Raw genomic sequence first — 15225 nt, 5'->3', positions numbered from 1 at the left:
TAAGCAAAAGATGCACTTGGGCACTAGAAATAATCTGTAGTACTTCTGACCTAGTTCTTTTCCCACATATATTTGTTAAACTATAATCCACAGTTCAGGCATCATTTTGAACTACTCCTCGTTCATCCATCCATCCATCCATCCATCCATCCATCCATCCATCCATCCATCCATCTCACAGGTACTATTCTTGGGGCAGTGAATTCCTTTAAAGAAAACATCTTGAATGAAGGAATTAAACCCTTGATTATGGGTAGCAACTCATTATTTTTGGCACTTTCAACCTTTCTGTATATTGTTTAAATATGCGTTTAGCTTCACTGAAATCTATGTATTCTGCAACCAGAGCGGTGGAGGAGACCCACAGAGAAACAGTTACAGGGTCAGCTCATGAGACTCATCATACAAATCAATCCTTCCTGTATCCTCACTACATGCTGGGCAAATGCTGAGAGCATCCCTGGCTTTATTTCCTCTCATCCTCAGACAACCTTTTAACAGTCTGATGAAGCGTGTCCTATTTTTATCACCCATCTATATTGCTGTAGATTCAGAAATTGAGCCTCAGAAAAGTTAAAGGCCACCAAGTTAAGTGGCCGAGCCAGGGCCTGGACCCATGCCTATTGGGTACAAATGTTTTATGGAGGGCCTACCACATGCCAGGTGTTGTTCTAGCCAGTGCTGGGAAACAGCTCTGAATAGGACAGCCAGGTGCATCCTTGACCTTAGAGGCTGTACTTTAATAGGGGGAGCAAACGCACAGAAATTACACCATGAGCACCATGAGTGAAAACAAAGCATGACGGAGCCTGGAGACTGACTGCAGGTGGGTGGAGACGGTTTTACATTGGGTGGTTATGGAGGCCACTCCGAGCAGGCCTTTGACATTGAGAAAAATCCTAAATGAAGAGGGGGAGTACACCATTTCAGTACCTGGGGGAAATGTTCCCAGCATGAAGTACAAAGGCCCTGAGGGCACACTGGGCTTGCTGTATTCAGGGGTGGGAAAGACAACCAGTGAGGCTGGAAATAAGTGGAAAAGGAGGAGGCAGCAGTAGGTGGGAGCAGCCTATCTAGGACTTGAAGGCTATGGAAAGAATGTTGTATGAAAAAAGCCAGTTTTGAGCAGAAATGTTACGTGATGAGATGGGAAAGTTCCAGCAGAGAGGAGAATTGACTATGCAGGAGACAGATCTCAGGATGAGAGTTTCTTAGAAGGCAAGATGGGCTAGGATCCTGCGCACAAGTAGAGAGGTTGACCTGAGACGGTGGGAACAAGAAAGAACAGAGCCTGTGACTCCATGTACAGGCAGGTTAGCAGAGTGGGTAGTGCTGAGGCAAGCTGGTTGGGTTCTGATGGCCTCCATCGTCTCAGCGAAGGAAGGCAGGTCATCAGCTGACGGTGGAGAGGGGACAAGTGCTATAGGTTCGAGGAAAAAGAAGAAACTATGAAATAGCCTTCTTTAAATGTGGGAAAGGTGAGTGCTTCCTGGAAGTGCTAAAGGGCCCTTGAGATTTGTGGTCAGAAAGACTCTGCTGCTGCCTAGAACAAGTAAAGGGTAGACAGAATTGGGTTTAACCAAGGTTGGACTTTGCCAGGTGAGAGTGACAGAGAGATAAAGGGGCAAGTTATCTATGGAGGAATCTCAGCTCAGGAGGGAGGTGAAACATGGGTGCAGTCGTGTAGTTAAGATCAATAGACTGCGGGCAAAGAAGTGAGCTGCAAAGGGGGGAGATGATGGTCCATGAGTGGTGTACTTGGATCTGAGAGTTTGGAAGTGATGCAGTCATTGGTGTTGGGAAGACCTAGAATAGAACCACGGGAGTCGACGGCTGAGGTAGGTTGGCCTTAGGAACTGAGAAGCCAGAGCGTGGGATGGATCGTCCCTTTTATATGAATACAGAAGCCATCAAGAATCATAACAGAATTATCTCTTAGCTGCATATTATAGTACCAGTCTGGTAATAAGAACAGTAGTCACTGATATTTGCTCATGCTCATATACAGGATCAGACTCGCGGAGGACAGAACTCCGGACCCATAACTACTACTTCTGGACCTTAATTCTACATGAGTAATCCTGAAGGTCAGGAGTATGAACTCATTTTCTGGCACCTCTGTTTTACTGTTTGGGAAATACAGGGCAGTGGGGTATTTTCTCTAACATTTGGCAACAAATGCTTGCTTACTGAATGAGAAACGCATTAGTCCCATTTTAATTTGCACAACCCAAGTAAGAAGAAAGATTATGAGAAAATGGTATTACCCGTTACTTTATTCCATTCTTTTTCTGTATTATTCAAGAAAGGATTCTAAGAGTGGCAACTGAGTGTAAAAAGGAATAAGGCAAAAAATGCCCATGTAACTGTTGGGTTTGGGTATCCAACTGGCCTGAAAGGGTCCCTTTCTCCCCCTTCAAATGCCCACAGCTAGGAAGTCCGAGAGCAGGGATTTGAATCCAGTTCTGTTTGACTTCAGTGTGATCTTCACTTCCTACTCTTATTAGTCCTACAAGGTGGACTAATAATTAGTCCAACAAGGTAGACAGCATGTTTGTGTGTGTGCATCCCCTCCCCCACCCATAAGCAATAATTACCCCCATGTCCTACACCTGGAATGGAGGTTGTCCATACTTTCTTTTCAGTTCAAAGTATTTCAACAATGCATAGTTGGGATGTCTGAGGACGCAATGCAGAATCTTCCTAAGGCAGGTTATCTGAGAGAGCTCCACCCATAAACCACAGGATTGTTTCAGGTTATAAATAACTCTTTGAAAAGTTAGATTCTCCTGCCTGAATAAACCTCCTCCTTGACAAGTCTCCCCCTTTCCTCACCAGTCGTCACTGTGCACCCAGGAAAGCAAAATCACCTCAGATTGGCTAAGTCCTTAAAAAAAGGCAACTAAAGAGACTTAGAAATTGCTAGAAAGGGTCTAGAAAGAAAAAGAATAATGACTTCAAGTAGCTAGATTCAGGAAAAAAATCTTAGGTTAATGTTGCCAATTTTAAGCAAGCAAGATTTTGTTTTTAATCTGAAAGTGTAACAGGCAAATAGGCTGATAAAATTAGAAAGGCTCCAGTTAAACTCAGGGAACTCTCTAAAACAACCTGCTAGTGACTGCGTAAATGAATCTAGTTGGGTGCACAAATAGCCGTACCCATAAACTGAAGCATTAACGCTAAGGTTCTACTAACCTCCTCTGCAATGCAGTCCTCTTTAGGTTCTGACAGAGCAGCCATTTTTCGTAAAAGTTAGTTGCAGTCAAGAACGTGGGCAGGGAAATGGTCCACAGCCCCGGGGGAGGTGTAAGAAGATTCCGAGGGTCAGACTCTGCTTTGGACCCTAGGACTGCCTGATAATTCTGACTTCCCCTTGGCTGAACACAGACAGGGGCCTTTACACCCTGGCATATGCCTGAGGACTTCACTCATTTAAGGGCTTCTGCTACCTTTGCTAAGAGCAACACAGGAAAACTCCAAAGGAGAAAAAAATTATCTCTGTGCATCAGAATGCACGCGTTTGCTCCTGAGTTTTGGGACTCCTTAGTGAAACAGCCCTGGAGAAGACCCCTGATCTAAAAGTGTGGGCCCTGACTCCAGGGGCAGCCAAAGTACCTTAAATCCGGGGCCCAGTTCAGGTGGTTGAAACGGGTAGGACCTAATGATCTACCAGACACAAGATTAATTATTGTGAGGGGCAGGGAGAGCAACAAACCCTTGAGTAAGCACATTTGATGGCTCTGCTCCTCAGGTCAGTCTTGTAGGTCGTGTGTTTTGAACCAAAGAAATGAGGAGAGCAGAGTTAATCTGCTCGTTAGTCAACCTGAACTTTGCTCTCCTCATAGACCAAGAAAGACAAAAGCACTGATGTCAGTTCACTGTACAGGATAACGGTGGAACTCTTAATTAGGTCTGAAATGTGGTGGGTGTAATGGAGGGTGGCCCTCTGGGTGGGGGGAGGAGACCACCTGGGCTGCCCTCCTCTCCAGCTGGCATCTCAACCTGTGTGGGCAGGGGGTTACCTTCCTGCTTGAGGTGGGGAGGACCTGGGCCCTACCTGCCAATCCCAGGTATCTCTGACCTACTGGATGCTTGATACCCTGCCTTCATTCACTCTGCTCATAGGTCAGATTTAATTTACTATGTCAGCTCCGTGAGGTCCTTGGGAAGCAAGAACTTACCTTCTCTCAGACTCTTTCCCTGAAGGAATGTTTTTCCCAGAGCGTGACTGCTGAGTTGAACACTTGAGCTGAAAGGTGCAAATCTGGAATCAGCATCTTTATAATTTGAGATTTCTTATCTTTCAGTGAAATGTTAATAAAAAGTATTTTTATAGAAAGGCCATTTAGGGTTTAAACCAGAGTGTTTTCAGCCAGACTTTTGTCAACCTGACGGCCATTTATCGGACACTTTCTGTGTAAAAGCCACTGTGCCAGTGGCCCGGAGGGTCCACGGAGCTAGGTACTGGCTGGCCACCCTCTCACTGTGACACTTGTTAACCTTATTCCAAATGCTGGCTCCAAGGCCAGAGTCAATCAAAAGTCCCTCCTTTCTGCAAGTTCCTGAGGCTCTTTGAGTAGTAGGATTATGAGTGATATTTTTCTCTTTGTTTATAAATATTTCCAAAGAGGATACATTATTTGTGTATTTTTTAAGTGTTAAAAATGGTGACATCCTATATACTTATTTTGGTCCTCATTTTAGTTTAAAAAATCTCTAGTGTTTCATGGTTAAGTATTGTAATGGATGAGTATATGTTTGGTTTGTTGGATTGTGTAGGAATGATCAAGTTCATGTAAATAAGAATAAAATAATATATATATATAACTGTAATATAAACATATATGTGTATATATATGTATGTGTATATTTATATTTACATGACCAGGGAGACAGGACTGGCTCTTTTAGCTCAGGGGTCTTCTCCAGTGTTGTTTCATTAAGAGTCCCAGAAAATTAGAATCAAATCCTCTGTGTGTGTGTGTTTGTGTGTGTGTGTGTGTGTGTGTCTAATAACAGTTAAAAGAGATAGATGAATGATTATTCCTGGAGCACAGAGACTGCAGCAGACGGCTGGGGTAGACTTTGTCAAGTCAACCCAATGAGACAGTGGGTCTCTGTTATGGACTGAATTGTGTCCCCCTGCCAAATTCATATAGTTAAGCCCTAACTCCCAATGTAGTTGGAGAGTGGGCCTTTAGAGAGGTAGTTAAGGTTAAATGAGGTCTTTAGGATTGGGCCCTAATCCAACAGGACTGGTGTCCTTATGAGAAGAGAAAGAGGCACCAGGGATGCAGACACACAGAGAAAAGGACATTTCTGGATACAGTGAGAAGACAGTGGTCTGCAAGCCAAGGAGAGAGACCTCAGGAGAAACCACCCCTAAGGACACCTTGATCTTGGACTTCAGCCTTCAAAACTGTGAGAAATAAACATATGTTGTTTAAGCTGAAATGAGGCTGGTGGGGAAACTTTATCAGGAAACAACAACTCCAGACTCCAGACCCCAAAATGCCACGTTAGAGTGAACTTTGAACCTCTTCCCCTAAAACGGAACAAATTTCTTAATCTTGGGCCAGGATGGGATCTGAACTTCCGGGGTGCCTCTTAGGGAGGGGTGACTGTGGGCAGGGCCTGGGTAAATTCTCTAAGAGAGGACGCCTATTGTGGCTGTGACTTCCCTTCCCCTTCTTTCTCTTTTAGAAGAGTGAGTCCATCTGATGTGTTCACCAAAATACAAGCGTCTAAATATCACCCTGCTTTAGTTTAATCAAAACCTCAAGGGACTTTTGCTGAAGCTACACGTGTGAATAGCAGGTCCCCACACTCTGGGTTAAATTGGCATAGAAAAAATGAAGGGCTTGATCAGGAATCATGGCTATGGTGTGCAGATGATTGGGTTTATTCCATCTAGAAAGCCCTCCATCATGTTCTGGGCCTGCCCATCCTTGGTCCTCCCAAAGTGTCCTATACGTCCACTAACACGGCACATGGAAGAGTCCTTTGTCATTGCCTCTTTTCTCATCTGTCTCCCCACTACTCACTTGTCCCATCCCAGGCAGGTGGCTTCATGAGGATGGGGATTTATCCTGTTCAGTTTTCTGTACATTGTAATTAGCATAGTGGCTTCATGAGGATGGGGATTTATCTTGTTCAGTTTTCTGTACATTGTAATTAGCATAGTGGCTTCATGAGGACGGGGATTTATCTTGTTCAGTTTGCTATACCTAGTAATTAGCATAGAGGAGCTCACTCACACATATTTACTAAAAAAAATTATTGAAGCCACAGGCTACACAAAGATGCACAAAATAACTATGTGCTAAGCAGACCTCCAAAGTTGGGGGATCAGAGTACTGCATGTACTGGCAGGGGGGTGGGTGCTGAGGAGGTGGGAGTGGGTTCTGGGGAAAGAGGATCAGAGGGAGGAGACTCTAAGCACCATAAATCAATTTGCTAAATTAGGAGTGAGATGAAATGGGGCTGTGGATTCTCAGCTAGAAGAAATTATATGTTATGTCAATATCTAACTGTCAACCTCTCTATCCCCCTTAGAAACTCCGTTCCCATTCCACCCGTGGCTTTGTGGAATGGAGACAGAATTTACGGCTACAATAGCCAGGAGATCTTGTCAAATACTGCCTCACAAAACCATTCTAAGGCTCACCAGTAAATGTCTGGGCAACACTGATCCCTTGCATGCCAATAAATCATGTGTGCAATTTTAGCTTAAGCACTTGACTTTACACTGATCATGTTTTATCTATAGCATATGATTGATAGCTTCTACCATCGAAATATTGCCTTAAATTCTCCCCTAAGGAAAGTCTAACAGAAATATACACGAAGGAAAGAAATGAAAAATTAGAATATTATACTGTGCAATTGCTTCAGACTTCTTGCAGTCTTAGTGTAATGGATTATTTCATTCAGAAACCAATTTTCAGAATATTAGGGACTAAGTCCTAGACTTTTGTCTTATCATAGGATCGCTGATGAAGTTCCTTTTTAGTGCCTGGTTTGACATACTGCAAAAAATAAATTATGAATGTGTTGGTGAGGCAACAGGCAAAACAGAATAAGTTCATAAAAGGCTCCTATGGCTATTACAAAATCCAAGTCATAAAATAAATATCATGTCATCTTCCCAAAATGTCATGGGACCAGGTTTCCAGATCAGGACTGGAAATGAGGGCAGATTTAAGAATATGATATGATTGTAGGGCACGAATCTGGTGAGATCACGAAAGGCTTGATTCTGACTAAATCCTTACAAGGCACTGTTGTCTGATGATTTAAGGAAAATGGATCTAAACTTTCCTCAAGTTCCTCTTTCCTTGTGTAGAGGCGATTCTTTACATAGCATAACTCATTAAAAACTGAAATGGTGAAAAAATAACTGTTAGGAAATGCTTCTGTCCAGAAGTTTGTTTAAGGCCGCCTCTGACTGGGGGGCTGTGAAGATCACTGGCCAGTCTCTGGAGGATCTCAGTGCTGGGGCCCCCTTCCCTAGAGTAGTACAGTGCATACCGGTTAAAAAGAGAAGATAAACTCTCCGCTCCTCCATTAATTTTTTTGATTCTCCCTCTTGACACATTTTGGGGTGAAGTTGAGACTCTATGTGGACACACAGGATGAAGGGGACCCTTTGGTAAATTGGGAGACCTTCACCCCAAATGGATACATTGTGATTGATGCTTACCAAGAGCACCTTCCATTGGCCACAGGTCTTGCCACTTAATCTCTGCCAAATACAAGGGCACAAGACCATTTATTACAAAACCCAGGTGCCTTCCAAATTCACTGGCTTATGTTCTAACAATTCTAGGTGGCTTGTCACATCAGTCACCTGTGAATTAATTTTGCAAATAATTTTGTTGGAGTATTTTCCAGCTGGTTTCATAACTTTAAGCTAGCTGTTCCACAGCTGCTTTATTATGATTTAAAATACGTTTTGAAAGATCTGCTTTTAAAACTCTCAAGACAAATATTACTATTGCCAACCTTAATGACTTAGAGTTTGGGGGTTATTAATCACCTATTTGTCGAGGAAAATCTTGACCTGATCCTACCTTAGAGTATGAATTTAACCTACATTCCCAAGGAAATGTCCTATTGAGTTGCTTTTTTTTTGAGAATATCAACTCTACCTTTGCTTAGGGGCCTGACAAAGCAAATGAATCTGTGAACATGAACTCACAGAAAGATATTTCAAGTTTTGGCAGAGAACTTTACTTTGAACTTTATGCTGTTCAATTATTATCAAAAGCTTGGTTTCAGAGACACTGGATTAAAATGGTGGAAGAAGAAGAAAAACTTGAAACGTTCACTTCCAATTTCTAGAAGTACAGACTATGTAAATAGACAGACAATAGCAATGTGAAGTAAGGATAAGAACCAACCAGAATAATGAAATCCTGAAGGGATTTCCACAACTTTTCACGTTGGTGAAGACAGAGTAAGAAATACATTCTTGGGCTACACATGGTCTGGCCTCTCAATCTGGGGGACCCTCAACACTTGGCCCCCAAAGAAGGTAGGAACATTCCATCCTCTGCCTGCCCCCTCACTCTGGTGGTCTCTCCCCAGCTCCTTGGGCCCCGCCCCCTGGGCTTGCAGGTGTCATCGCTCCAACAGCCACCTATTTTCTGTGTCCAGAGGTCCAATCTCCAGGTCTCAGCACTGCTGGGGGCAAGGGAAACGTGGTGGCCACTGCAGTGCCAAGTGATTGCTCCTCAGAGCAAGTCTTGGAAACGAGGCTCAGGACTTTGAACTTATACTGAGAACAGCTACGTATGCGTCTGAGTCTCCGCACTATGGGAGAACCCAGCAGGCAGTGGGAGCGCCCTCACCCCGTCCAGAAGATGCCCACCTATCAGAGGATGTGTGATGGTCCCACAGAGGGAAGGGCGGATGTAAAAACCTCCTGTGGAGACACAGACCTGGAGGGAGAAGCTGGAAGGCTCACAGTGGCGAGTGCACTGAACTGAGGACTATTTATGCATAGATTTCTGTCCCTTGATGTATAAATGGAGAGGGGAAAAAACTATCAGAGGCTTATTCAGAGACTGTGAAGCACAAAGGGAAGAGAGCCTGGACAAAAATATTGAGAGGAAGAGCTTACTTTTGAAAATGATTTTCTACAGAAAATAGAAGAAAAATATAAAGCATATGCTAAGTGCTCCCAGTAAGATACAAAATCCATGAAAAACAAAACGCAGGGTGATATATGGAGAAAATGAAGTAAGTTATATGTTTCTTAGACCTGACACAATTAGGTCTGTTCCCCACCAGGCCTGTGACATTTCATACCGCTGTGATCTTGCACATGCTGTCCAGGCTGGGCCTCACTTCCCTTCCAAACCTGGCAAAGTGCTTTTTATTCATGCTGCCTGACTCAGCCTACACACCACCTCGTCTGAAAGCCTTCCCAGTGGTTGCAGGCACCAACTCACTGATTTCTCTGCACACCGCACAGTGGGTTTTCATACTCGAGTACTGGACATTTCAGATAGTATTATCATTTATAACAGAATAACTATGCCTTCCCTATGACACAGCTTGTATGACATGGATCTCTATGACCCTCACCCATCACAGTTTCTGATATACAATTAAGACTAATAAATAAATGAGAGTCTCTGAAAGATAAGGATAGATGACAAACTCTTTTCTATCACAGGGACCTCAACAGATGTCAGTAGGACAAAGGCAAAAGATAAAGGGAAATGAGAAAGGAAACATACATATTGAGACCCTGCTCTGCTCAAAGCATTGAAGTGCTTGGTATACTAAAGGAAAATTGGAATCTTTTCCTTCCTTTTCAAAGAATTACGGTTTTAGCATAGTGCCACAAACTAACACAATGACTTTTGGGACATGATATAATGGCCATAGAGAGACAACTCTTCATAAGAGATTAGTGCAGCATCAGCCACCCTCAATTTAAAAATAGGTACTCCAAGTTTATTGACAAGTGGGTTTTGGAAAACTTGAACAGCATTTCCCCTCCGAAACAGTGAGCTTAAGTCCCAGACCAAACTGCAAAGGCTTATTCAACCCGGAAGTCTGCTAAATTGTATCAGCCACTGAACTGAGTTGCAGAAAGCAAAGGCTAGATTTAATTAAGCTCCACTACCATACAGCCAATGGTCCCTTAACCAAAAAGATGCTTCCCGCGTGTCTCACAGCTGTGCTGTGAATCATCTGGAATAATGCAAGTAAAACGCCCTTGAAAAGTACACCATGGGGGCTTCCCTGGTGGCGCAGTGGTTGAGAATCTGCCTGCCAATGCAGGGGACATGGGTTCGAGCCCTGGTCTGGGAAGATCCCACGTGCCGCGGAGCGGCTGGGCCCGTGAGCCACAATTACTGAGCCTGCGCGTCTGGAGCCTGTGCTCCGCAACAAGAGAGGCCGCGATAATGAGAGGCCCGCGCACCGCGATGAAGAGTGGCCCCCGCTTGCCGCAACTAGAGAAAGCCCTCGCACAGAAACGAAGACTCAACGCAACCAAAAATTAAAAATAAATAAATAAAAATAAAAACTATTGGAAAAAAAAAAGTACACCATGGTACAGAACAATAAGGGCCACCAAGAGTTTAACTATTACAGAACCCACATGGACATTAAAATACTGTCTGGCAGGAAAATGCATGCTCCCTTCTGCCACAGGACTCATCACCGATGAGGCGGTGGGAAGATAACTCTCTGCCCCGGCCAAGCCTGCATCTGAACCAGCTAGACTCCACTTCCAGCCTCTTCCTTCTCTGTTGTGTGTTCAGTGCATTCCTGTTTTGTCCACCTCAATCCACCTTGCCTCTGGTTCAATTCAGACCCAGCTTCACTGCCTCCATTTAGCCCTCGCTCCTGCCTGAACAACTGGCAACGTGCTTCAGCTTTTCTGTACGCTCTTTGGAAGATGGGCCTTACAGATGGGTCTGGAAATGGGGGTCCGGCCCTCTGGGGATACTTCCTCAGATTCTCACAGTCAAGAGTCCTGACCCACCCAGTAAAATGACAGACCTCACGTTCCAGTTTGCAGGGAGAGTGTAGGGAGAAATGGCAGGGCCAGGGAAAAGTGTGGCTGGTGCCTTCCTCTCTTCCCCCTGCCCCTCCCGCTGTGTGTCCTCTCACGGGAAGCCCTGTCCACTCCCACGCTCGTCCTGCCCCAGCCCGGTGTCCAGTTCTGCACCATCCGTCAGAATGGAAGCAGATGGGCCCCTGGTCCTCAAGCCTGTCTGTCTTACTGCTCCCACCAAGGACTCAATGCAATCCTCTTCCGCACATGGAAGAAATGACTTGCGAAACAGCAAATAGTATCTTTTAGAGCCGAAGTTCTTTCTGAATCATTCATATTTCATTTGAGTTTCTCTCTTTCTTTCTTTTCTCTCTCTCTCTCTTTTTTACATAGGAAAAAGACCCAAATCTTTTTTACTTACACTAGCGTGACAAAGTCCTCAGTGGTTTTTGTTCAGCCTCCCCCAGTCAGTCATTTTTAAGTTATGTGAAAGGAAAAGGAATGCCATTTGTAAGGAGATTTCAGCTAGCCTCATCTGATGTATTGAGAACTAAGGTAAGAAGCACAACAGAGGTAAAAACTAGACTGTAATTGAGGAAAAGATGGCATTTATCACCATAGAACTAAGCAGAGCCACAAAGTAGGGAACAGAAGGTGTGATTTAAATCCCTGATCTGCAACTAGCTAACTGTGTGACCCTAGGTACATTACTTAAGTTCCTTGGGCACACTTTCCTCATTTATATAAAGAAAAAAAAGGATCAGAGATTCTAGTCTTTTCTAGGCCTGTCATTTTATAACTCTATGACTAAAATCAGTCTAAAATCATAAATTCGATTCCAGAAATTTACTTAAAAGTCTAAAAAATTTGAAACATACAGAAATTCAAATATTTAACACCAAGGAATTGAAAAAAAAAATGTGTTCCAAAGAGAGACATTTCATTCACTGCTATTACGCATAAGTCTATTAGAAATACCTGGCTATCTATTGAAGCCTGACGTTTCTCTAACAGAAAGTGGTATGCGTGCCTTCTAATAAGTTTACTTCGGATCTCATTCCTCGTCACGATTTTGAGACGCGTTTCTATCTGTCTGCCTGTCTACCTATTCATAATCTATCAACATATCTCCGTATGTGTGTGCACACCCCTACGCCCAACACACACACACACACTAAAACATACGAAGAGAGCAGGAAAGTAAAGAAGCACCAGAGTTAGTTCTGACCAAAGAGGAGGACACAGGACTTACAGGAGCTGCTGAGTTTTTGACGGTGACACTAGGCGTGGTGGCCCTCAAGGCTCCACTCACTCCATGGTAGTATTTGAAGCAGATCTTAGTTTCAGCTGAAAGATAAAAATAAAATGGTACTGAGAAGTAGGGTATAACCCAGGAAGAGAAGCCATGGCCAGAGAGGACTCCCTCAGGAACTTCTACCCAACTCCTCCCATGAGCCAGGCAGCCAAACCCGATAACCCCCCTTCACTTGTGGCTTCATGAACAGGTCCAACTTCTTTCTGAAAATCCATCATCCGAAATTGTTTTGGTTTTAGCATTTTGTACCCAAGTTAAATCCATCATTTAGACTTCTCAGCATCCATCCTATCCCGTTAGAAGTTACTGCTTTTAAACTCTCAGTTCTAAGATTTTAGGTGGTACCAATCTGTTTCTTCTGTAATTTTCTGTTATTGAATTCACTGTGATTAGCATCTTGGTGATCTGAAGGAAGACTCTGAGAAGTTATTGAAATACATGGATGAGAGGCGTATTTTCTGATGACGATGACTAGACAATAATGCTGAAACTCCATAACTTTTTGGCATTTTGTACAGAACAGAATCTGTGGCCAACCCGAGTTTGCGTCATTGGAAGGTGACTTGCTTTTCCCAATTTACTGTTTATAGTATGTTTTTCTTTAAATTTGAAAAATTTACCAGGCTTTGTCTTAGTCCCTTACATTAATTTTGTTTGGAACAACATGAGGAATCTCCAGTTAGAGGTCCTGGTTCTCAAATCTGGGAATTTGTCTCCAATTATAATGTTTTTAAAACTAATGTCTACAATTTTCTTAGTATGCATTTTAATGTTCATTACAGAAAATATGGACAATGCAGAAAAGTATACAAAATCTTCTATGGGTTTTTTTTTGCATACTTGAGTGTATGAACTTTAATAATGAATTTTAATCTTTTTTTTTGAAATTAACATTATTAAATAAGCATGTTCAACTACTAATTCCAAACTTTGTAGATAACATTGCTTGTTCTATGGAATCACTGAATCATTTGTAACTTGGAAATACTTCCCTGATCTTGGAAATTTGGGATTTTCCCTTAAAATTAATGCCTTTTTGAAAATTATTTTTAAGTTCAAGTTTGCTCTCTAGGATAATGGAGCAAAAATTGCTACTTCTCTACCAAAACTCATTCTCCCTTTCCTCCTTAATGACTGAATCTCAATTTTATTTTGGGTGGTAATGCCCAGATAAAGAACTATGTTTTGTAGCCTCCCTCGTAGATCACAGTTATGTTGTTTGCTGTTGTTATTTTGGATTTTCTATTATATGTAGTTGAACCTAAACCTAGCTAATGTGGAAAGGTTTCTTTCTATATATCATATAAATGATACGAGAATTGCAATATTCTTCCTCAGAAGATACGACTATTTTAAGGATTCTCCCTTCCTGTGGCCAAACTGCTTTCCAAAAAGCGCTTTATACTTCCACCAGAAAATGTAACTCTGATCATCTCTTGAATCCTTGCTAACATTGAACATTATCAATTAAATATACTCTTAAGATAGCATCTCATTTTTATATCATTTACTTACTAGTGAGATTAAGCATTGTTTATCAGATTTTAATTAGACATTTGTATTTAGTTTTGTTTTGTTTTTTTTAATCTATTGAATTGTAGTTGTTAAGACTTCCCACTGGGCTTCCCTGGTGGCGCAGTGGTTGAGAATCTGCCTGCCAGTGCAGGGGACACGGGTTCGAGCCCTGGTCTGGGAAGATCCCACATGCCGCGGAGCAACTAGGCCCGTGAGCCACAACTACTGAGCCTGCGCGTCTGGAGCCTGTGCTCGGCAACAAGAGAGGCCACGATAGTGAGAGGCCCGCGCACCGCGATGAAGAGTGGCCCCCACTCGCCGCAACTGGAGAAAGCCCTCGCACAGAAACGAAGACCCAACACAGCCATAAATAAAAATAAATAAGAATTAAAAAAAAAAAACTGACCATACTTTAAAAAAAAAAAAAAAAAAAGACTTCCCACTGCCTGGGTGATGCCTGGGTGCTTACCTTTTAGTGGACATATTCTTACTTTACATATATCAATACTTTTAGTTTCCTCCCTTCATTCTTTCCCTGCAGTGATTTTGCATACCTGTTGATTGCCTTTTAAGCTCTTGGTGGACAATCTTATAACTTAGTTCCATCTTCTCCAAGGCACCCCACATTAGGTCTACAGACCTAGATCTACTACTGTCTCAGCCTGAGAGGCAGGTATCTTGTAGGTCAGGGATCATGGAGGGACCACGAGCAGCGAGCCATATGGCCAGGTAACCACACCGAGTCAGTGTAGTTCAGCATATGAGTTACTCTGCCTGTAGGTTCCAGCGAGATCGGCATGGAGGGGCCGAATGACCTCACCTCAAGTTTAGTTGCACAGAAGGAAATTATATATAACAGGTATCCTGGAAAGGCAGTACTAGCTTTCCTGTCAAAGAAAATTATTCCAGTGCCTTGGAGTAAAAAAGGTCAGGGAGATTATATACAGTCTTGTATTGAATCTTTTTGCTAGGTGAGCAGGTCAGTTCATGCTTAGAGCCAAGAATGCATGGAAACCTTCAAAGTATTGTAATCTTTTTCTGAAAAATCACTGGCAAAGGTTTTTTTTTTCTTAAGCTTTTCAAGAGTCTGTTCCAGTATTTAGCAACTTAATTATTAATGGATCTTCCTTTTATTTAATCTAAATATCTCCTGTAACTTAAAATGATTTCCTATTCAGACTTGAAAGAGATATTAAATTATTTAAAATTTCTTATTTAGGGATGGGCTCTGAAGGGAAGTCACCCACAAATGTTAAAACAAAAATATAATATACAAGTGATTTGTTGTATGGATTAAGATTACTTCATCTTGTAAAACTCCATGCTACTTTGGTGACAGTTACATTCAAGTGATCTGTTTGATTAGCCCCACACTGAG

At 42.7% G+C, this 15225-nt stretch overlaps 1 protein-coding gene across 1 annotated transcript in view; it reads right to left on the bottom strand.

Annotated features, from left to right (window-relative positions):
- Positions 1 to 15225, bottom strand: part of HECW1 (HECT, C2 and WW domain containing E3 ubiquitin protein ligase 1) — a 312853-nt gene that overhangs the window by 198879 nt on the left and 98749 nt on the right. Inside the window, 1 exon segment of the mRNA XM_036862740.1 lies at positions 12270 to 12364. Within this exon segment, the coding sequence (XP_036718635.1) occupies positions 12270 to 12364 (95 nt within the window).

This window comes from Balaenoptera musculus, chromosome 9 (genome assembly GCF_009873245.2).
Source record: "Balaenoptera musculus isolate JJ_BM4_2016_0621 chromosome 9, mBalMus1.pri.v3, whole genome shotgun sequence".
Classification (NCBI taxonomy): Eukaryota; Metazoa; Chordata; class Mammalia; order Artiodactyla; family Balaenopteridae; genus Balaenoptera; species Balaenoptera musculus.
This window is presented reverse-complemented; position numbering and strand designations above follow the sequence as displayed.